The sequence below is a fragment of the Hyaena hyaena genome, unplaced genomic scaffold (assembly GCF_003009895.1).
Source record: "Hyaena hyaena isolate Hyena2069 unplaced genomic scaffold, ASM300989v1 scaffold_51, whole genome shotgun sequence".
Lineage (NCBI taxonomy): Eukaryota > Metazoa > Chordata > Mammalia > Carnivora > Hyaenidae > Hyaena > Hyaena hyaena.
The window spans coordinates 2,619,219-2,643,788 of record NW_024080683.1 but is presented as its reverse complement, the minus strand read 5'-3'; the positions used below and the strand labels follow the sequence as shown (position 1 = coordinate 2,643,788).

The window sequence follows — 24,570 nt, the reverse complement described above, 5'->3', positions numbered from 1 at the left end:
GTTAAGCAGTTCTCTATGAACATTGAGGTGGTAGCCTGTAGTTTGGTGTTAACAAAGAGTTATTGTGTATACATTTTTGTGCAGCATCCAGTGAGTTCCTTTATATGAGTTGTTAGGAATAGAATTGCTGGGTAGAAGGCTGGGTGTATCTTGAATGTTTTTCGAACTACCAGCTTGCTCTCTGGAAAGCGCATGCCTTTCTATACTCTCAAGAATAGTTTTTTGTTGTTGTTGTTTTGTTTCGTTTTTTAGAATCGTGTTTTAATGTTTTATTTCTTTGCATGCTCTCTGACACGATGATTAATCTTTGTATTTTTTGTATTTTTGCCAATCCTATAGTTGAAAAAATGTCTCCCTTGGATTTGCATTCCTTTGATTACTAATGAGAAATTTTTTTAAGTATATTTGCTAGTCATTTGTATTTCTTTTGTTGATTGCCCATTTGTATTGTTAGCCCATTTTCCTGCTGGGCATTGTGTTTTCTTCCTCTAACACTTAAAGGTCTTTTCACAGTTAATAAGGATATGGATTTTTGTTGGTCATTCATACTGTACATATTTTGCCATATAAAAATATTTGCTATTATGTCGGGGTTTGTTTTTGAGACATTGTGGCATGTAAAGGTATCACGTTTTTTTTTTCTCCCCCATTTGGTACTCCCACATTGTAATACAGCCATCATTACTCATAATGTCTTGGTTGATGCATTGAAGATTAGATGTTTAAGAAAAATGAAGCTACTTTTCAAATGGGAAGCCATGTTGAAGATGAGGAAGGTGATGAATTTTTCATGTTAATTAGATATGTTTGCTGTGATTACGGTTTTAGTATCTGTGTATAAAAATAGAGATTGTGAGAAGGGGATACTTTGATGGAGTTGAAAGACTTACCTGAAAGCCAGATAGCCCTGGCTTTGTTTTTAATTCAGACAGCGGGTGTATATTCATGTGCCTATTATACTTTAAACATTTATAATAGAGTTTCCACGCACTAGTTGGGTGACCATGGGATTTTATTTATTTGTAAAAGGGGAATAATACCTACCTTGTTGCTATTATAAGGGTTATAGTTCACCTACCTGCACCTGACGTATAATTAGATAACAATAAGCCATAGTCGGTACGAGTGTTGTTATTCTTCATAGGAACACGATATAACATAATTTTAGCCCATTATGAGGTGTTATATCATTGCTGTGGTAGTAGTTTGGCATATGAGGTAATTATGATTATTATACTTTTATTAATAGAATGGAGCCTAGCTAAGTTGACTATACTTAGGATCCTGTCAGAGAAATAATACTTCCTTCTTTTCATATAACATTTTAGTTTTAAAAGTCCCTTCTCATTTCTTGTCTTATTTGTCCTCTCTAGTCTTACTGTAGGATAGGCAGGGCCTGTGTAATTTTTTTCATTTTACGGTCGAGGAGCTGGGGCTGTGAGAGAATGATTGAGTTGTCCAGGTTGTGTGGCTTGCAAGTGATTAATTAGCTTTATATTTTCCTCCTACTCATAATTAAGATTCTCAGTGCACCCGGATTGGCCCTCAGTGTGGGGAGGAATGGGCAACGGAATCTGAGTATAACTGCGCAGTCTTCATTAGCTTAGCCATTTTCTAGTTTCTGTGGTCGCCCCTATTCCAGTCACCTGGACATTGGCCTTAATGTTTTCGGTGTCTGCTGCGTTGATGGCGGTTAGAGTGAGCCCCACCCCTGGGTATTCACATGCTTGGGAAGTCCCTTCCCTTTCAGTCTGGACTGAACCTGTAGCTTACTGTAACCAATAGAATGTGACAGGATGAAAGCTTTTCCAGGTCTGGACATAAGCCTTAAGAAGGCTAGGTGGCTTTTGCTTTTGGGTTTTTTTGGGGACGCCTGAACCATCATGGAAGGTTCCTGGTTACCTTCCTAGAGAGGCTGTGTGGAAAAGAGGCCACATGGGGAGAGGGAGGCCGGGAGATGACCTGGAGAGAGAAGCCTAGTCGAGCGGTAGTCTGGCTGAGCCCTCCTTACCTGCCTGCAGAGGGCAGTCACGCACGTGATCACCAGCGCAGTGAGCAGAAGAACTGCTTTGCTGAGCCCAGCCGAAATTGCAGAATTACCAGCCAATAAAATGTTTGTTTGTTTGTTTGTTTGTGTTAGCAGTAGGTTTTGGGATGGTTTGTTAAATAGTGATAAGAAACACACAAAAAAGGGGGCACCTGTCTGGCTTAGTTGGTAGAGCATATATAACTCTTGATCTTGGGGTTGCAAGTTTGAGCTCCTTTATAAAATCTTAAAGAAAAGCAAAAGGAACATAGGAAAAGAACGGTTTTGAAAATAAAAGTTTTTGCTCAAGGATGTTTCCTTTTTCTGATGGTTTTGGGCTCTTCCTGGCTTGCCAGTATCAGGCCGTGTTCAAGGGTGATAATAGCAATGAATCACTCTTCCTTCCGAGAAGCTCATCTTACTGTATCCTAACTACGTGAGTCTGCTTGATACTCGGGTGATTCCAAGGTAAGCTTAATTTCTCTGTGCCGAGCTTCTCCACAGAAACCTCGGGAGATAAGGTCGTTTCCTGTGTTCAGAGCTCTGCTTCCTCTTCTCTGCCGCATTTCCCACTCCCATCCTCTGAGGCTTTTTATCCCTGTCCGAGCTGAATTGGAATTGGCCTCGGCCAGCCAAGTAAGACCAGATGGAGTAGCCTTTCTCTTCCTCACTTGAACTTGTTCCTGTTCTCCACAAAGGACCGGAGAGGCCTTTTGGGACCGAGAGAGGATAAGACCAGACACCAACTTTATTTTCGATCCTTGCACGTATTACTAAACAGGAAGATACAGTACAGCGAGATACTGTTCATGGAGTTTACTCCCTCTCACAGATCCGTTTCTCTTCTATTTATTGCAATACAGATTTTTTTTCCCTGAAGTTTCCACCAGATAAAGAATTGGTAATCTAAAAACATAGAACTTCTTAAACAATCTGTTTTGGTTAAAATGCTTTTTTTTTGGCCTTAAAAACTACATGAAAATAGATTTAAAATCTCACATCATTGATAGGCTTCCACATTGGTCAGAGTGGGGGCCTCAGTGCACTTGCTCTGCATCTGTAACAGCAGAAACATGGGCAACACAGCTCACATGAACTACTGCAGAATTCTGGCAGTTACCCAAAGCCAGCGAAAGCACTGCACGTCCTCTGTCCAAGAGAAAACTACTGAAACCTGGGAAGACAGTGGGGCCTGTGACATTTGAACTTGGGGTTTCTTCCATGTTTCCTCCTTCCTCAGCTTGGCAGCTTAGCAAAAGCTGGTAGCGTTGCGCACAACGGAGAGCTCTGGCCGCTCCTGGAGACCCGTGAAAAGCACCATCCCCTGAGCACAGATCATATTTTGTCCAAACTTGCGGCTCCCTGGGAAAAGTCTATTCCCAGGGAGCGGTTTGCTATTTGATTTGACTCAGAGCCCTGCTCAGCTGGGGGGAAAGAAAAGCCCCCAGGGCTTTGTGGCAACAACAGCGAATGTTGGCACTGTCTCCATTGCTTAAGGCTTTTATTTCAGTGGAGGCAAACCGGAGCCTGGCCAGGAATTCAGAACGCAATCGGGGAGAATTTGCCAGCTATAGGGAACTCTGAAAGACTCACATCATATTCCTGGGCATCTAAAAGGCTGCGCCATGTGCAAGGCTGTGTGTGTGCCTAAAGACCTAGCTAAGCGGAGGATCCTCTCTGACCTTGAGGCTCTGCCTAAGCAGGAAGTAAAAGCTAGGGCTGTGTTATATGCTGCCTGAAGTCTCAGGGTGTGACCTGTCACAAGGATGCCTTTGGCAAAGGGTGAAAATACCCAGGCAGGCATTTAAGGAAATTTTCTGACCAACCAGTGGCTGGCCACTAAGTTATACAGGTACAGGTGTGACTCTTTGGAAGCCAGGCTTAAAAACAAGAACTTAAAAAAAAAGAAATCTAGCGGCAAACTCAGTAACCACACACTATAGGGAAGATAGAATCTAGAGTTAGTTCATTAACATGCCAAACTAGCAGTGCCCAAAAAAAGAACAACAAAACCAGTGATAAAAAATCTTGGGGCAGTGTGGAGGGTTCTCGTACCACAGTTGTTAAAATATACTATCCAAAATGACCATTGTTTAATAAAAAAAAAATTAGAGACATGGAAGTATGGGAAATTGTGCCATACACATGGAGGGGGGGAATCCAAAAAGCAAAAACCAGCCAACAGAAAAATGTCCCTGTGGGAGCCCAGATAGGAACTTCGTAGACACAGACTTTGAGTTATTATAAATATGTTCAAAGAACTAAACGAAACCACATCTAAAGAATTAAAGGAAAGTATGAGAATGATATCTTACCAAAGGGAATATCAATAAACCTAGAAATTACTTAAAGAGAACCATACAGAAATTCTGGAGTTTAAAAGAATGATAAATGAAAAATTCACTAGATTTGCTCAATAGCAGATATGAGTCGGCAGAAGAAAGAATTAGTCAACTTAAAGGTAGCTCAGTAGAGATGATCCAGTGTAAGGAGCAGAATGATAATAAAAATGAACAGAGCTTCAAGGGTCCTGTGGGCCACCATCAAGGGTCCCCATGCAAGCAAAATGGGAGGTCCAGAAGGAGAAGAACAAAAGAGGCAGAATATTTAAAGAAATAGTGGCAGAAAACTTTGTAAACTCGCTAAAAAATATTAATCTGCACATTAAAGAAACCCTGTGTACTCCAAACCCAAAGGGATCTGTACTTGGACTTGTCCTAGTTCAAACTTAGAAAAAGTGAAAGAGAAATCTTGAAAGCAGGAAGAGAAAAATAACTTGTCATGAAAGGGGTCCTCAGTAAGATGAATAGCTGACTTCTTATCAGAAACCATGGAGGCTGGAAGACATTTTCAAAGTGTTGAAAGCAAAACAGATTCTCAGGAATTCTGTATGTAGCCAAAATCTCCTTCAAAGATTCAGGAGAAATTAAGACATTTACCAAACGAGGGGAGCGTGGGTGGCTCAGTCTTTTGAGCATTCCGACTCTTGATTTCAGCTCAGGTAGTGATCTCAAGGTTTGTGAATTCAAGTCCCCTATTGGGCTCTGTACTGACCTCATGGAGCCTGCTTGGAATTTTCTCACTCCCTGTCTATTTCTGCCCCTCCCTTCACCAAAATAAAGAAATAAATAAACATTAAAAAAAAAGACATTTACCAAACCAGCCACCGCCAACAACCACAAAGTAACAACAAACCAAATCAAACAGAAACTGGAGAATTTGTCGCTAGCAGACCTGCCCTACAAGAAATAATTAAGGAGGGTCCTTCAGGTTGGAATGAAAGAACAAGCAGTAACCTAGAAAGGACTAGACAGCACACTAACCCGCATGAAGGAAGAAGTGCAATGATAAAGGTAACTAAATAGTTATGAGAGACATACACAGAAAAATATACACGAATGCCTTTTTCTTCATAATGTTTGTCTCCTGCTTTAAAAGGCAACTGTATAAAGCAATAATAAAAAAAAAACATATAACATATAAGTAATTTGCTTAACAATAATGGTAAAAAGGAATGGAAGAAAATGGAAGTATATCCAAGGAAAGTTTTTGATTATTATTGAAATTAAGTTAACTTTAATCTAGACTAGAATGTTTTAAGTTATAATACTCCTTGTAATTTCCAGGGCAACCACTATGAAAATAACTCAAACAGGACAGTGAAAGACACACTGAGGGAATGCAAAAGGCACACTAGAAATGTTTAAGATAAAAGAAGGCGGGAGTTGAGAAATGGGCTTATGGAGCTCCAATATACCTTCATAGAAAAGAGGTTATAACTGATGGCTTCCAGGTCAAATAATGTACTCATGCAGTCTTTAAGGAAATGTTACCGATGGAGCATATTGGTTCATGGATCCTGTTAGGGGGCTTAATTTTATAATACTGTCAGGTGCTTATCAATAGATGTTTCATATATGGTGTAAGGTAAATACACCAAAGTGAACTCAGTGTGAAATGATTCCATTAACCCTTAGTTCTGAAGTTGTAGTTTTGTCTCCCTGGATATGAGATAGCGATATATGGAAATGAGAGATCCCCTTTATTTTGTTACTGAAAGCTGGGGTATGGAAAATTGAGTTATTTTCCTTCCTCTAAATGTGGAAAAGAAAAGATGAGCCAAGGACCCTGGAGAGCAGAGTAGATCGTGGGAAGAATGCATCTGGAGATAAATGTACATAAATGTACAAGCTATTGAATGGAGAAATATTCTGGGCAGAATATTTAAAGCCCTGAGAGGTATTTCTATCTGCATTTTCTGTACATTGTTGATTCCGTTCTCCATGGGTCCTCAGCTCAGTGGAGAGCCGATCTTATCACAAGAACCGTTCATTGCTGGGTAGAGCTGCCACAATTATGATGTATTACATATGCCTTCAGAAAATAAAACCAATGTTAAGCTCTATGGTATGAAGACAGTTTAATTATATCAAACAATACATGTAATTTCCTTATTCTGGGAAAAGTGATGAAATTGAATTTTCTTACTGTTGATTTAAACAATCATTTAAAAATGAAATTCTCAATCTGTTTTCAGTCCCAGCACAGTTGAAGAATATAGCACAGTTGCATCTGTAATGATGGCTCACTCAACTGGGAACATCTCTCTGGGTGAGAATAAGTAATGTTTTTCACGACCTCCAAGTAATTCTGATGTGGCGTACCTTCTTTCCATTATAAATAACACACTGAAGTCCTAGATTTCTAGAGTGTTATAGAAATTAGTGTTATTAAGAGATTACAGTGATTAAAACTGAATCTAGTCTTCTGAGACTCTTGTTTTCTTAAGCAAGTTCTACTGAACATTTCTAATACTCTTCCTGGAATATTCCAGACATTTTTATTCCTAACCTATGAGCTATTTTTAAGTGTGCAGTTCAATAGTGTTAACCCTCTACACATTTTTGTACAACCTATCTCTAGAATTTTTCTTGTAAAACTGAAACTCTGTACCCATTGAAGAATGACTCCCCTCTAATTCTTCCCCTCAACCTCTGATACCTGCCAATCTACTTCCTGTTTCTTTGAGTTTGACGACTTTAGGTATCTCATCTAAGTGGAATCATGCAGTGTCTGTGTTTTTGTGACTGTCTTGTTATATGTAACATAATGTTCTCAGGGTTTATCCATGTTGTAGCATGTGATAGGGTTTCTTTCATTTTTAAGGCTGTATAATGATCCATTGTATGTGTATACCACACTTTCTTCATCTACTCACCCATCCATGGGGATTTAGCTTGCTTCCACCTTTTGGCCATTGTGGATAATGCTATACAGTGAACATGGATTTACAAGTATATCTTTGAGATCCCATTTTCAACTTTTTTGGATATATATCCAAAGTGGAGTTGCTTGATGATAGGTATATGCTATTTCTATTTTTAATTTTTGGAGGAACCTCCATGCTGTTTTCATAACGACTGCACCATTTTACATTCCTACAAAGAGCACACAAGCCTTTTGATTTCTCCACATCCTTGCCAACACTTGTTATTTTCTGTTTGTGAATTCCTTCCTTCCTTCTTTCCTTCCTTCCTTCCTTTCTTCCACCCACCCACAGCAGCCATTCTAATCATTCCTAGATTCTTGATTTACTGCTGGTCCTCTTTACTTCTGGAATTCATATGATACTACATGAACACGTTGCCACCTTATAAGACAGAGTTAATCTGCCTTTTTTTGGTGTGTGTGTTTTCCTCTAGTTTCTAAACTGAGTAACTTGCTTTAAAGGCATTGTCAAATAGTGATACTGTCCCTGGATTGGCTCTACCCGTCCCTAAATGTTCCATCTGTAGATGTGTTATTTCATTGTGTACCGAATGTGCTTCTTTGACTGTGTCTGAACATGGGTTGTCTCTATTTCACTGGACCTGCTGTGTCTGCCCTGTGAATCTTTCTGTCATCCATTCTCCTCAGATATCTTGCCAAAAACTTGGCTTCAGTGCAGGTAGACCAGCTACCTGCCAGTGCCCTGTATTTGACGATCCTGTGTAGACATTTAATAGTAAGTGTGGATTATAGATGATGTCTGAGTTTAAGGAAACAGATGCAGTGCTTATAATCCATCTCTTCCACACAGTTGTGTAAGTTTGAGCATTTCATGTTTTACAGATGTTTAGATTGAGGGGGACTCCAATGTGGTTTCTAACCTGTCTTTGAGTCTTGCAGAGATTATGCTGCAATATTGTAAAATTGGGGGAAAATACATGGAATCTGGGAGCAGATCTATATTCAAGTCTTGACGCTGCCACTAGGCCGACCTCACCTCTAGCGACGTTTCTTATCTTCTCTGAGTCAGAAATCTCATGTGTAAGTTGGGTAGTGATATTTAACCTTTTACTTTAAAGCTGTTAACCTTAAAAGCTAAACTGCCAGTTATTTACCAGCAAAAATGGGTTTATTTGGGAAGAGCAGAGAATTGCATTCTGGGAGCTACCAGCTGTAAAACCTTTGGCAAGTCTGGAGAACAAAGGGGAGATACAGACTGTTATAGAGGCAAGGGGGAGTGGGGAGGGCTATTAGAAACAAGTCCACTCCCAGTAAACTGGGAGTTCCAAGTACAGTGGCTTCCCAGGGGCTGGGTCGGGACTGTCTCTCATTGGTTGGACTGTTGCCAGGGAAGAAGAAGCCTTCTTCCTGCTCCAATAGTAGGGTAGCTGCCTGGGAGGTCCCGTCTCTTCCTGCTGTGGATTTGCAATTGAAGAGGAGTGGGAGGGCCTGAGCGCTGCTCCTGCTGACCTCCCAACTCCATCCTCAATGAAGTTTCCTTCTGGGAATTTTCATAAAGGATTCATTGATGCTGTGAGCTTGTGTTTTTAGGAAGTCTCAACCAAGAAGTCTATCAAGTCAGAATTTCCCTCTTCCAGTGCAGGGAATAGATTGTCATACTCCAGGGCTGCCTAAATGGCCCATATCTGACAGGTGTCTTCTGATGAGTTTGATTTTCATAGTTTGTCCATTAATTGAAAAAGTCATTTAAAACAGTAGGTCACAAAAAATGATGCATACATCCCACTAACATTCACTTTTAACAAAATCACATAAACAGGCTGTCTTCTGATTAGGACCCCGGCCTTTCCCTGGAGTGTAGTAGGTTTGCCGTTGGGAACAAGTCTCCCATTAACTGCATTCATAACAAACCATTTCCCGTTTACACTTTCTTTCTTTAAAGTAGATTTTAAAATTTAGAGAATTGAAAAGCACTGGTTCTCAGACTGTGGGTCCCAGCCCAGCAGCATCTGACCTTATGGGAATTAAAAAAAAATTTTTTTTTAATGTTTATTTATTTTTGAGAGAGAGAGAGAGAGACAGAGACAGAGTGTGAACAGGGGAGTGGCAGAGAGAGAGGGAGACACAGAATCTGAAGGAGGCTTTAAACTCTGAACTGTCAGCACAGAGCCACATGCAGGGCTTGAACTAACAAACCATGAGATCATGACCTGAGCCATAGTCGGTTGCTTAACCGACTGAACCACCCAGGAGCTCCATGTTTCACACGGGAATTTCTTAGTGTACAGATTCTTTGGTTTTACTCCTGATTCAGAAACCAAGGGAGTGAGGCTCAGTATTCTGTTTTCACAAGGCCTCTGCACTAAAGTTTGAGAACCACCATTCTGTGTTTTAGATTTTCCCATTTTTATATTTTTTACTTTTACCTATTTCAACAGCAAAGAGTGTAGTTTGTGACTTTACCTTTAAGTGTTTCCTAAGCTTTTGATTTAGTTTCTAAAGACAGAACACTGTTGATTTTTGCTTTCATGGCTTATCTAATATTTAATTAGATTAGCTAATTACACTAACAGTAAAACTCCCCTAATGAGGTTTTGGAACAAATACTACTGGCGTTGGGGGTATGTACAACTCAGCTCTCGGTAGCGAAGCTGTGAGGGGCACTCCAGAGAGTCGTCTGCAGGGTGGGAATGTTCAGCACACATGGGCATCTTTCAGTGTGGTTGGGAGAAAGTGGAGCCTGTGGTGTCATACAGCTCAGTTGGGGCAGTGAAGGTTGGTCCAGAGAACTCCTAAACATTTTTCTGTCTAGGCTTACAGATTTCTCTGGCCCGTTTATCTTTACAGCCCTTGACTCATTATGCATGTTTTAGACTTTTGTTGGTTTGTAAGTAGTCATCTTTGCTAGATCTTGGAGCTTGAAGTTTGTTTTTAATAACTCCCACATGTCTTAAGTCAGTGTTACGGAAGAAACACGGAACACACTCAGCGGTTCGTGGGGAAGACATGTGCCTCTTACTGTTGACACCAAACAGGAAACTGTGTAGCAGCAAATACTGGAGTAGAAAACAGATGGATTTGTTCTTCCCTAGCCTGAGATCAGCCTTACTCTAGCTTAGAGTGCCTGCTTTGGTTTTGGGGAAACCAGTCATATGTGGAAATAATTCAGTTCAACACGTCGGGATGGCCGTTTGTGCCGAAGTGCGAGGGAAATGTTTGCCCACCATTGAGACAGTTAATAAGGGGTTACATAAGTTGATCTGGACTCTGGTCTGCTGAATTGAAAACATTGGTCTTTGGCAACATTCTGGATGGAATTTGATTGAGCTCCTTTTTTTAGATATAGGTTTTAATTATTTGCGTATTTTTAACCACATTGCTAATCTCTGCTCACAAAGGGGCAGGGCCTCACCGGTCTGTCTACATCACCTCTAGATCATCTTGTTCCTGCCATGGTTGGGTCGAAGTACGCCTATGAAACACTAATAGAAGGCTGCCTAATGCAAAGAAAATAACTCTTGCATAACAGCCTCAGGACAGTGTAACAGGTGTCCAGTAAATGCAGCGCTACCAGCCCCGCTGAAGACGTTCAGCTATGGATTTGATATTGGTTAGTGTTCATTGTTCAGCGACACAGCCGCCCAGTCATTCCACCAAGAAAGTAATAGCTACTATAAATGTGATTTTAGAAAGTCATGAATATTGCTAAAAGGCTTAAGGCAGAGCGAAGTGTTTGTTAGGATTAGGCTCTAAATCCACATAGTTGATAGGCATAGCATAAATTGTGAGTCTGTATTTAAATTCCACTTTGCTGTCTGGGGAAGCATTTATAAAAGTAATGAAATTTGTAGTTTCATGTGAAGCTGAAGAAAAATGAGAACAAAACATCACACAGAAAATAATAATTATTGAGTAAGTTTTGAACGGTAACTACAAGCTAGTTAACGTGTGTTGCATCATTTTACCATTATACAGCCTCTCTCTAGAGTGTTACAGTCTAGATTTGATGGATAGGAAACATGGATTAAGGAAGCTGGTGACTTGCCCAAGGTCATTTGACTGGTGGGTGGTGGAGCTGGGATTTGAACTGTAGTCTCTTTAACGCTAAAGCCCAGGCTTTTAAATACGACTTTACACCTTAATATCCGGTGCTTTAATATTCCTGGCCTGCTTTCAAAACCTTCTCTCTTCCTGTCAATTCCAGAGATAACATTCAATAACTTGACAACAGTGACCTTTCTAAACAAATAAAGAGTGTTACAGAACCAGATGGCCTAAGATTATATTTTATTTTTCTGGCTCAAAATAAATTGCTTGCTCTAAGACTGATAAAGTCCAAAAAAGACCCTCTGTGTCCCAAGACTTCATCAGGCCACACGGCCAGCCAGTGCCCTTTATCATGAGCCAGTCACAAGTACAGAGCCTTATGTCTTTATAGGGTAATTTAGATTAGGGCCTAATGAAAGGGCAAGACGCTGCTTTGCTAAATGAGGTCGTTCTGGCCTTCAGTGATGGCAATGCATTCGGGTAGAAAGAGGTTGAGGAATTAAAGACAGAGAGGCAGCACCACTGTCTGTCCTATTAAGTGGATGTATACAAAGAGAAGGCTGATTTATAATTTAACAAGCTTCCAAATTAGGCCTCTTTTTTTCTGTTGGTTTTTAAGTAGGATCTTTCTCATAATTAGAAATCTTATTCTTGATCATTCAAAACCTGGGTGGGGGGTCTTTTTGAGAGCCTTAGACAAATATTATTAGAAAATAAAACCTATACTGGAAACAGAAGTCACGGTATCACACATAAACAAGGCCTTCATGAGCTCAGTTATACCCGGTGAAGTTCAGGTTTAGAGAGACCAGGTTACACAGGGTAGGCATGGAAATGTCTCAAAGATATGTTTCAGAGAGCCAACTCGTAATGGACAATGACATATAATAACAGAAGAAACAGTGGACTCTGGAGTCAGGAGGTCCGTGTTTCAGATTTGGCTTTGCCATACCTTGTAAGGATCCTTGAGCACGTGATTTGAATTTCCTGAGTCTCCATTTTCTCATTTGGCAAATGGGGCCAGAATGGTATTACTGGCCTGATTTCATTACAGGATTGTTCTGAGAACCAGCGAGGGAACATGTGACGTGGTAATGGTGATGTACAGATGAATGCTGTTATGGTGGCCTTGGGTACATGGTGGCAACTGTCCTGGGGTGTGAGGAGGACAGACCTGCATTTAGAATTGCTCTGTTATTTATAGTTTGGTGATTTGGGCCAACTCCCCACAATCTTTTTGAGCCTCCGTTCTCTCACCTATGTAAGATAATAATACCTCTCAGCAACTTGTGAGAATTACGTTAGCGTGGTTACTGTTTTTAAGTTTTTAGAAAGCAGTGATCAAGTAGGAATTATAATGTTATCTTGAACAGATTTCAGAAAATTAGAAAAGAAATAGCTACAGGCTTCTTGTCTAGGCCCAAATATCTTAGCAAGATAAATAACCCAAAGAATATTAGCATGTTAGCCCTAGAAGGACCCTTGAAGGTCATCTATCTTACCCTCCTTACTTTGAGACAAAGGACCACCCCCAATCATATTTTTGTCATTTCTGCCATGTTTGTGTGCATACAGAATAACACGGTCACCGGCATCGCTAATTGTAAATGATGTCAGCCGTCTCTCAATCTTGATAGATACAAATTTCTAAAAATGTAAAGCCAGAGAAGAATTCTGCTTGGAAGTAGTATCATGTTGTGAAAAGAACCTGGGCTTTGTTGTCAAAAGTTGAGATGGAATCTTGATTCTGTCACTTGCTAGTTTTGGGACGGTGGGAAGTGTACTTCGTGTTTGCCATGCTGTAACCTACTTCTTTATCTACAGAGTAGGCGGTGTCTGTATACCTTAGCCATCTTCAGCTGTGATTCTTGGGGTTTGAGATGAGTTTGCTTTTTATATGGTTCTTGACCTTGTCTCCCTGTCTCCAGTAGTGATTCCTTAAGATTTCACAGACGGGTTGTGGCAAATCAGTCTTGGAGTAGTGAGTCAGCTGTAGTTAGAAATAGCCTTCTGTTTAAAGCTGGTTTAGGGATTTATGTATGGAGTTATAATTTTTAAAACTATAATTGTGTTGGGCCATTTGTCAAATTTTTGTCTTACATTATTGAGTTTGAATTTATCTGTGTTGGTTTTGCATGTATTAGGGGGTTACATGAGTTTAAAAATGCATCAGAAAGCTAAATGGGCAGTTTTTAAAATGTGAAATTATAAAATACCATTAAGTATATTTCTGTGAGAGGGACTTTTCTAAACAAAATAGTAGAAAATAATGTTTTATTACTGGAAAACTCAGCGAGAGCAAATGCATGGGATATTTGCATTCCTAATCGCGAGTAATGGTCTTGATGTACTTTTAGGAGCACATTGTTAAGAGATTCCATAGTTTACATACTGATGATAATAGGTTTGTTTGTCTTTGACTTATTAAGAATATTCTTTTACTTCTTATTTGATATTCTAGAAATATGCAAGTTGATCCTTTAATCTGAAGAGAGAAAATTCAAAACCAATTAGTTATTCCTTTTAGATTATTTTCCTTAATGTTTTATTTATTTCTGAGAGAGAGAGAGACAGCGTGAGCAGGGGAGGGTCAGAGAGAGAGGGAGACACAGAATCTGAAGCAGGCTCCAGGCTCTGTCTGAGCTGGCTGTCAGCACAGAGCCTGATGTGGGGCTCGAGCCCATGAACCGCAAGATCGTGACCTGAGCTGAAGTCGGATGCTTAACCGACTGAGCCACCCAGGCGCTCCATATTCCTTCTAGATTCTAATGGGACTAGACTGGAGAAAGGAAGCTTGGTAACTAAAGAGAATAAAGTACAAACCAGAAGCCTATGAGCCATTGTGAATTTTCTGTCGCTTAACAGCATTTCTCTTTTATTTTAAAAAAAGTTTTATTTATTTACTTATTTTGAGAGGGAGCATGCATGCCTTCAGAAGCGCAAGCACAGGGAAGAAACAGAGAGAGTGAGAGAGAGAATCCCAAGCAGGCTCTGCACTGTCCCTGCAGAGCCCAACGTGGGGCTCGATCTCACTGTGAAATCATGACCTGAGTCAAAATCTAGAGTCGAGCACTTAACCGACTGAGCCACCCAGGCACCCCACTTATCCGCATTTCAACTTTGGACTGTGTTTCTCTTTCTCTCTTTTGTTAATTAAATAAATGGACCTTTTCCTTGATCATTGGTGACATAAATTCATTGTAACCAATAAGTCTGTGGGCTTTCAGTTGAATTTCTTAGTATCGTAGCAATTAATATGAATTTGTGTGGCGAGGCTTTACATCTGTCTAAATTTCGGCTATACTAAATTAGAGAGTGGATATTACAAAAAACTGGCAGCTTGAAATATCACATTCGTTGCGAAAATGGATACAGACGTGTAGTTTTACAGTTTTTCAACTTGTTTTTACATTGTCCTTCGGAATGTTTAATATTTTGTAATGAAATTATGTTTTTTTTGTGTGCAGAAAAGAAAACAATTGGGCAGAAATATGAGAACTGTTTTCAGTTGTCCAAGGGTAATGTTGATTTAAATAGGTCTGGGTCTCCATGGTTGACAGCTACAGACAATTAGCTTTTTCTTCCTTAACAAAGAAAGCAAATGGAGCTGCAAGACATTCATTGCCTTTTCTGTCATCATAATAATAATGTATGTATTTAACTTCTGCAGTTCCTTAAATTGATTTAGTGCTAAGCTGCCTACATTACATGTAATAGGTCTGACAGGTGAAAGCCGCAGCGCATATTTGCGAGGCGAACGCGAGCCGTGATTGACAGTGAAGTTCCTCTCTACAAGAAATAGCAGTGTCTGGAGCTTGAAAAGGTCCAGGTACATAATTCTGAAAATGGCAGAGCAGATTCACGAAATGAATTTTAAAAAGCGGTTGCCACTTGGGGTGTTTGAGCTTTCATGTTCTTGGCGTTGGGGGAGGGATGCAGACGGACAGAATTCCACCTGACTGCTGAAGAGGAGGAGGTTACTTCGAAGCATATTCATGTTTGTCCTTTGCGATTGGTACTTCCAAATTACAGATCCGGTTCCGGCTTGGTAGCCTGTAACCGAACTTTTCCTCCAGCTGTAACCGAGTCACCTTCGTTGAAGCAGCAACAAACACATTTATTCAGATGGGGGTTTAAAGACTATAAGTCCTATAAATCGCGGTATCCTAAGTGACAATATCCCCATTTTCTCATGTCTGAGGTCCTCTCTGGAAAAGGATTCCTATCAGGTTTGATGGTCTCCTTTGGCCAGAGAGTGGCTAAGTGTGATCAGCTTTCAGAAGTGCTCCAGGTACTCTGCGTTTCCTTCGTTCCATGAGCCGTGCCCAGAAGCTGTGGTTGAAAAGTCTCTTGGCGATTGCTGTTGAATAATGCTCTGTGATGAGCTCCCACCGCAGGTCTTCGTGTCACACCAGGGAAACGCTTTATGTTTTGGCGACACCTCCTCCTGTGTCTGTGGGGTGGAGGGGGAGCCAGAGTCCTTGTACGTGGGCAGCCTCTACTGGCCGTTGAAAAGAGCAGCACTGACCTCTGTTCTTTTTGCTCCGGGCTGGATGTGATTTTACGTGGGCTCAGCTCTCCCTTCCTGGGTCCCAACCCTCTTCATTATCCCCTTGTAAAGAGGACTTCATGTGTGGGGTATTGACTTATAGCTTTTAAAGACTCGTCCAATATCGTAGAGGAATAGAATTCTTGAGAATCTTGGGAGAAGTTGAAAATGTAACCCTGCCCTGAGAAGTCATTTTCATCTAAGAGGTAAGATAGATTTCATCTTTTTATAGATTTTAAAATACTATCTTAGTTGCATGCCTTTGGGCCTTTACTTGTGATTGCCAGATAACCCTGATCCCCTGAAAGAAGGCCTCGACTCAATGATAGATTTCATTAAACAGGTAATAGTTATTCTTTACAATCAGGGGTACCAACTATTTTTAAACTTTCTAGAGAGTGGGGATGAACTCTTACTGGGCTTCATAAATATGGATACGTCTGAGGATTGGTGGAGGATCTAGGGTTTTTAAGTACAGACCGTTACACATGTCTGTAAATAAAATATCCAGTGGTGGTAGACCCTGAGTTAAGGGGTGGAAGGGGTTGAGAGTCATATAATGTTTGACCTAATATCTTGGTGTTTGGGCATCATTTGACAACAGTAATTAATTTCCTCTACAAAATGGATGCATCTATTGGCATTTCAATTTTAGTAGTGGCTTTCCTGGTCTCCTAGTTATCTTTGAGTCTCTTGGCATGTTCAAACAAGTTGAATCTTTTGACACAGCTGAATGTGTCTTTCATTCCTCTTGTTCCCACCGTCTGTGGATTATAGTAGAGTCCTAGTTCATCTCCTTGTTTCCTTGTTCTTTGCCTTCTAATTCAACCTATACAGCATTGGCATTTGTATTCTACTGAAACATTGCTTTTATCACATTATTCTTCCTTCCTTCCTTGAAATTTTTTTTATCTTAGAGAAAGAGAGGAGAGTGCCACTGTAGGAGAAGGGGTGGGGGGGGGAGGGAGAGAGAGAAAGAGAGACAGAGAGAGAGAGAGAGAATATCCCAAGCAGGCTCCATACTTACCGCAGAGCCTGACATGGGGCTTGATCCCACAACCCTGGGATTATAACCTGAGCTGAAATCGAGAGTTGGACCCTGAACCCTCTGAGCCACCCAGGCACCCCTATTTATTTTATTTAAAAAATATCTTTAAAGTTTATTTTGAGTGAGAGGGTAGGAAGGGTTAAAGAGAAAGAGAGAGTCCCAAGCATGCTCTCCACTGGCAGCATGGAGCCTGACACGGGGCTCAAACTCACGAACTGTGACATCTTGAGCTGAGCCGAAACCAAGTGTCAGATGCGTCACCAACTGAGCCATCCAGGTGCCCCTACTTTTTAAATTTTTAAAAGTGGGCACCTTGCCCAATATGGGGCTTAAATTTATAACCCTGAGATTAAGCATCCCATGGTCTACCACCTGAGCCAGCCCAGGCGCCCTTCACATCCCACTTAAAAAACAAAAAGACGTATTGATTTCTTGGTTAGAGGAGCTGAGTAGTATAGAGGACGGAGAAAGAAAAAGAGCACTGGGCTTTTTTTTTTTTGCCCTGGCTCTGGCTCTACTACCTAAAGTATAATAAGAATGTACATTCCTAGGCCTTTGTTTCTTCATTCTATAAAATCATTTTCTGTGATGATTGGTTGAGATAATGAATGTGAAATTGCCATTACTTTACTACTACAGGGTAAAAAGACCAAATTCCTAAATCTAGAATTTCTTTCCAAACAGCTCCATTTGTGTTCTATGCCTAGCATATAATCATAGGTATTCTTGGATAATTGAATCCTATCTTTCCAACCTTATCTTACACTTCTTTGTAATCTTCCTGTTCGGGTGAGGAACTCTGTCCACTGAAAGCGTTGTTCGCACTGTCCTATCTCTGTCAGTCTCAGGCTTGTTCATTTTTTCAACCCCTTTGTTCAGCATTAGTCAAGTCTCTCCTATCTCAGTCTATCCACTTTGCTTTTCAACCATTGCAATCTTGCTGTCTTTATCATGTGCTCATCATTCTACTTCGATGTATACAGTATCTTGATGCTTAATAGAAGTGTCCTGTGTGCATGCCTGGTCTTCCCGGGTGTATAGTAAGTTCCTGGAATACAGGAATAACAGCTTTGATTTTTGTAGTTACTCTTCAAGGATATTTTAATGGGGCTTGTAATATGTCCAGATGGCCATATTGATAAGTAATGGCTTATATTGTATTTGGCAGTAGATAAAGTTTAAAGCAAGGATTGGCAGGTTGTTAGATGGGAGATACTGTGATTCTGACAGACCACTGATAATCTAATTTATAGGGTGAAGTTTCTGGAGTATAAAGCTTTGGGGAAGGTCTTTCCCTGGAAAAGAATGGCCTGTGTATTATTATCAGTAAAAGTCTTCTATTTTAATCAAGCGTCCTTTAAAATATATATGCCTAGGGGCTTCACTGAGCATCTGGCTCTTGATTTTAGCTCAGGTCATGGTCCCAGGGTCATGGATCCAGCCCTGTGTCAGGCTTTGTGCTGAGTGTGGAGCCTGCTTAGGATTCTCTCTCCCTCTCTCTCTCCCCCTCTCTCTCTTTCTTTTTCCCTCTCTCTCTCCTCCCCCGTCCCCCACTCAGGTGCATACATGCTCTCTTAAAAAAAAAAAAACCATACAGATACCTTAATTAGTAAGCAGATCCTCATATTGTAATATGGTTTCCCTGTGAGTATAAATGAAGTAAAAAAAAAAGGCATTGAAATTGTAGGGTTGAGTGAGAGACTGACTTTTCCACTGATAATGATACCCCTTTGGTTTATTTATTTATTTATTTATTTATTTATTTGTTTACATGTCTATCGTTATTTTCTTATCACTGGCAGTTTTACATACTCAATGTGCTGTTCTTTCTTGGAGAAGTAAGCTATCAGACATTTCCACCAATGTAGATCTTCAGTATGTTTGATTCCTATATTTTTAATTGGCTATATTGATATGCAGTTGGCATATAATATAATTCCCCAATTTAAAGTGTACAGTTTGGTGAATTTTGACAAACGTATTTAGTCACGTACCATGAGCACAGTCTAGAAAACAGAACGTTTTCATCCCTGCAGAGCATTTGTACCCATGCTTTTGTGGTTGATAGTCTCCCGCATTCCGTGGGCTCTGGCCACCACGGGTCTGCTTTATGTCCATTTTTGTCTTTTCTAGAATTTCCTATACACAGCATGTGCGTGACAGTATATGGTTTTTGTACCTGGTTTATTTGGATCGTACCTGAATTTAGACTGTGTGTGAATCACGTAGTTTATTCCTTTTCGTTGCTGCATAGTAGTTCACTGTGTAGCTGCACTGCCCTTTGTTTATTCTGTTGACTACTGATGGGTGCTTGGATTGTTTCTCGTTTTTGGCTCTTGTGAATAAAGCTGTTATGTACATTTAGTACACATGTTTGGGCATACGTGTTTATTTCACTCAGGTAAATGAATCGCGGAGAGATCGCTGAGTCATTATGAGAAGGGTATGTTTAATTTCGTGAGTAGCCACCTGTCTCTTTGGCTAAGTAGCCGTACCATCTTGGATAGTTGGTAATGTAGAAGAGTTCTAGCTGCCCTGCGTCCTTGCCAGTACATGGTATTGACAGTGCTTTTAACTAGCTCTAGTCCCAGTGAATATGTAGTGTTAACTCACTGCAGTTCTCATTTGTATTTTCCCTAAAATGACTATTGGTGTTGAGCATCTTTTCATATGCTCATTGGCTATTTGCATATTGTTTTTATTATTGTCCAGGACATTTACCTATTTTTTAAAAATCGTGTTATTTGTCTCCTACTCATTTAGTTCTTTTTAGATATTTACATAAGTCTGGGTACACATCCTTTATCGGAAATATGTTTTGCAAACTTTTTCCCCTTGTCTGTGGGCTGGCACTTTCGTTTTCTTAAATCTGTCCTTTCAGAGAACAAAAGTCTCATCATGATGAAGTTTTTTCTCTCAAAATTTTTCTTGGGGTTTTTGTGTAATATGAAAAATTTTTGTCTAATGTAATGTCACTTAAATTGCCTCAAGTTATCTTCTAAGAACTTGTAATCTTATTTTTTAAGTCTATTACATTTTGAGTTAGTTTTTGTAGATGATAGGAGACAAGTTCGTATCTTTCCATGTGAGTATCCAGGTTTTCAGGCACCATTAGTTGAAAAGACTGTACTTTCTCCTTTGAGTTACCTTGACATCTGTATTGAAAACCAGTTGACTATTTATGTGTGAATATACTCTGTTCCAATTTTTTGGTTACTATTTTTATGTCAGTATCCAACTTTCTTGATTACTGTAGCTTTATAGTCTTAAAATTAGATAGTATATAGTTTCTCCCACTTTGTCATGTGTTTCAAAGTTTTGGTGGTTATTTTAGATCCTTTACATTCTCAGATAAACCTTAGAATTAGCTTGTCAAAATCCACAAAAACAAAAACAAAAACAAAACCCCTTCCTGGAATTTTGGAATTTTGGAATTTTGATTGTGCAATTGTATTGACTCTATAGAGTACTTTCACAAAAATTAATATTTTAGTTCTGTTGGGTGTTACAGTCCATAAACATGACTTATCTATTTATTTAGGTCTTCTTTATTTTCTCTTACTGATTTTTAGTTTAACAGTTTCTTTCATATATTTTTGTTAAGTTTATCATTAAGTATATCCTATATTTGACAGTATTGTAAATAATTTGTGCTGTCGATTTTCAAAGTATTGAAATACAATATGGCCAGTGTGGAAATATGGTTGACCTTGTAATGTCACTAAATGTACTTACTTTCCCTAATAACATTTTAAAAAATGCTTTGGGATTTTCTGCATAGATGATCATGTTGTCTGCAAGTAAAGATGGTTTTACTGCTTTTTTTCTCATTTGTCTGCCTTTTATCCATTTTCCTTGCCCTGTTGCATTGGTTAGGATCTGCAGCCTTGGGTAGAAATGGTAAGAGAGCGTATCCTCGTCCTCTTCTCGGCCTTAGAAGTAAAATATTCTGTCTTTCACCAGTAAGTCAAATGTTAGCTATAGGTTCTTCGTAGATGCCCTTAATCAAGATGAGGAAGTTTTCTATTCCCAGTTTGCTGGGGGTTTTTATTTATGAGTGGATGTTAAATTCAGATGATCCTATGCTTTTTCTCTGTTAGTCTGTAAACCTGTAAATTACCATTCATATTCTAATGATAAAGCAACCTTGAGTTCTGGGGTAAGTTCCATTTTGTCATGATTCATTACGTTTTTTAATATGTTACTAGCGTTTTTTAAAGTTCTGTTTTTATTTATTTTGAGACAGAGAGAGAGAGAGAGCGAGCAAGCGAGCACTAGCAGGGGAGGGACAGAGAAAGGGAAGGAGACAGAATCCCAAGCAGGTTCCACATTGTCAGTGCAGAGCTGAACCATGAGATCATGCCCTGAGCTGAAGTCAGATGCTTAACTGACTGAGCCACCCAGGCACCCTGATAGGTTACTCGGTTTGATTTGTTAACATCTTATTACAGATACTTTTGTGTCTGCTTCTCTGAGGACTATTGGTGGTAGTTAAATTTTCTTGTTTTTGTCATTTTTTAAAAAAAAGTCATGGTAATCTTGGCCTCATAAAGTCATTTGGGGAATGTTTCCCCATCTTTCTTTTTTGAGAAGGGTAAACACCAACTGCTTTACGATTTGGGAAATACAGTCAGTTTTGTTCTCTGACAACCTAATTCTTCTTACTGAAATAAGAAATATTTAGTAGAGGAGAAAGGGCATGTTCTTCCTTTCAGAAACTCTCCAAATGGTTGTTTGTAGCTAAAACCAAAATAAAGCAAAAGCCAAAATAGCTTATGCCAGTATGTTGATACAGGTGTTTGTAAGACTGGATATGCAAAATTAGGAACCGTGGGTGCGAATTTAATAATATTAAACCATATATATGATATGTGATAGCATATTTCATGGAGATGTTAATCTTGTATTTATTTTTGTTCACGAAACATTTGGTAAAGTCCCTTGTCCATGCTCATTAAGTCCTGCTTTGTGTATATTTCAGTTTCTTAACGGACTTGTCAGCGGTTAATTGTTATGTTACAGTGAATTTTTAAAAAAACTTTGATCTGGCAGAATATTGTTCTAATTGTACTTCCTCCTAGCAAGAACATATTCCTTGAGAGTGCAGTAGTTCTTAAGTTATACCTTTTGAGATGAAAAGTCTGGGAGATGTGTTCCAATTGCTTAGTCATCGCCTTTATTGACTTTACTGAGTGGATTTTGCATGCCGGTGTTAAATCTGTCTTCATCCAAAGCATATTCTGTGAACATTAGGACTGGAAAGACAAATACTGTTTACTGACTAACACAGTATCTGTTAAAATTGTCTTGAAGGATTGGGAAACTGGATTCAGTGAATAAAAGTGATGAACCATAATGTTTAATAAAGAAACACAATTCAATTTATGTTTTCATGCCATTCAAATAGTTTGTTTTTGGCTTAGGTTCCTTCAAGAATATTAACATGTAAAGTTTACTGTAAGATTTAAATCATTTGCTGCATATGTCTTGCTCTCTAACTCAGACTGTAACCACCCCCTCCCAAGAAACTCTATGCTCTTATAAATCACCTAATATATTCTTGATTTTATAAATATTATACAGCATTTCTTAGAATAATATTTCAAAACTACCATAAAAGTTTAAATTATATGAAATAGAATTTCATAAGGTGCTTTAAATAGATCCTTTTTTATTTTTCCTTTCCTAACAATCATGAACTTGAAATCTCTCCTGTGTAAATTTGCAAAATGCTTACCTGGCAGTAAATACCACCTACATAATGAAATAAGATATAAGAACCAGTAGCTGTAAACTAAATCATTAAGCATATTGTCGATACTATGCATGATTATATTTTATGCAACATCTCACTTCATGAGCTGTATTTACATTTATTTCCTGTGTGGAGGGACATAAAAAGCTGAGTTACAAATTACTGTTAAAGGCAGCAGTGGGACTGTTAATATAACCTATATTTGAATTGAATATTAGTGAAAGAAAGAACATAAAAAAAAGAGTAAGTCTCAGGAATGGGTGTTAGAACTCACTGGGAAATGTCGGATTTTGTAGATTACCATGACCTGTTGTCATTTTACAAGAGAGATCATCTGTGGGAACATTTAATACATCAGAGTGAGAATACATTAGAGAAATCATCTGTGGGAACATTTAATACGTCAGGGTGAGAATACATTAGAAGCACTGAAAGGCATTTGTAGTTTTCTGTTGCACATAGAGTAAAAATATGTTGCCTGTTAGGAAATTAATTGGTTATGTGATATCTCAGTACGATCCATGCTCACTGTTAGAAATTGAAGTTGGTATATTTGGAAACGATAAGGAAATAGTGAGCAATGTTTGGAGCTTTTTTTGGTAGTGGATACATGTAGCTTTTAACTAGTTACTATCCTGTCATAATGTCATTAGTGACACACTGTTGGATGACTTTTTTTTAGCCCCTAATAATCCTTTTAAGCTTGGGACGGGAGGTAAGGCACTAGCCCTCTGAAATGCTGCTTCAGTTAAGTTGTACAAAGAATGGGATGAATAAGGTTTTACAACAATTTTGGTGTATTAGTTTCAAGCTTAATCCCAAGAAAAGTAAAGTTGAACATTAAAAGTTATAAGGTTATATTTTCAGATGTTTTAGATGTTTATCTTGTGTGCATAAGATAGAGGAAAACCGGACAAATACGAGTTTTTTGAACTTGTTCATTGAACAAGGACTTTTTTTTTTCTAACTGTGAAATTAATTATGTGACATTGTTAGATTATTTTGTGCATGTGTCTGTTGAGGTATAAAAGTATTTGTGTTTATTTGAAACCAGTTAGTCTTGAGCATGTATTGCTAAGGTGCTGATTTAATGTGTCTCAGTCTAAGAAAATTTGGCATTTTCGTATAATATAATCTCATTTTTAGAGCCCAGACTAGATTCACTGTCTTTTCTGAGTAGCTGATAGGTAACTTTCAGGTTTGCTCAGCCCCTGCCTTCCATTTTCCAGTCTGTCACAGATCCTTTGTCAAAGCTAGTGTGTGCATTCGCATCTAAGTTGGGGTGCAAGCCCGCATGAAGACAGAAGGTAAGAGAGTTGTCCCAGACCAAAGTCCTCCGATATATAACTACTTTGTAAAAATGAGAATTTCTTGGGGCGCCTGGGTGGCTCAGTCAGGTTGAGCATCTGGCTTTTGGTTTTGGCTCAGGTCATGATATCACAGTTTGTGAGTTTGAGCCCCACATCAGGCTCTGTGTTGGCAGTCAGAGACTGCTTGGGATTCTCCCTCTCTGACCCTTCCCTGCTAGTGTGCACTTTTTCTCTCTCTCAATAAATAAACACTTTTAATTAAAAAGATTAAAATTAAAATGAGAACTGTTTATAATAAGGTCTTCCTGTTATGTCACTACATAGTTGTTGAGAATCTTCTTTTCTTGGGGGCACCTAGGTGGCTAAGTTGGCTAAGTGTTCGACTATTGATTTCAGCTCACATGATGATCTCACAGTTTGTGGGTTCGAGCCCCACATTGGGCTCTTCACTGACAGTGCAGAACCTGCTTGCGATTCTCTCTCCCCTCTCTGCCCCTCCCCTGCTCATGCTTTCTGTCTCTCTGAATAAACTTAGAAAAATTTTAAATCTATTTTTCTTGATTATAAAGCAGCACATGTTTTATAAAGAGAAAGGGAACTAATACC

At 39.2% G+C, this 24,570-nt stretch overlaps 1 protein-coding gene across 10 annotated transcripts in view; it reads left to right on the top strand.

Annotated features, from left to right (window-relative positions):
• The window catches only part of RFX3 (regulatory factor X3), a 287,161-nt gene that overhangs the window by 45,068 nt on the left and 217,523 nt on the right, over positions 1-24,570 (top strand). For 7 of the 10 annotated variants that reach the window (XM_039230866.1, XM_039230860.1, XM_039230861.1 and 4 more), the window contains one exon: positions 6,564-6,637. The exons of the other annotated variants lie outside the window; for them this stretch is intronic. In XM_039230866.1, the coding sequence (XP_039086797.1) occupies positions 6,564-6,637 (74 nt within the window). The remainder of the gene's footprint in view (positions 1-6,563; positions 6,638-24,570) is intronic. 10 annotated transcript variants of the gene reach the window in all.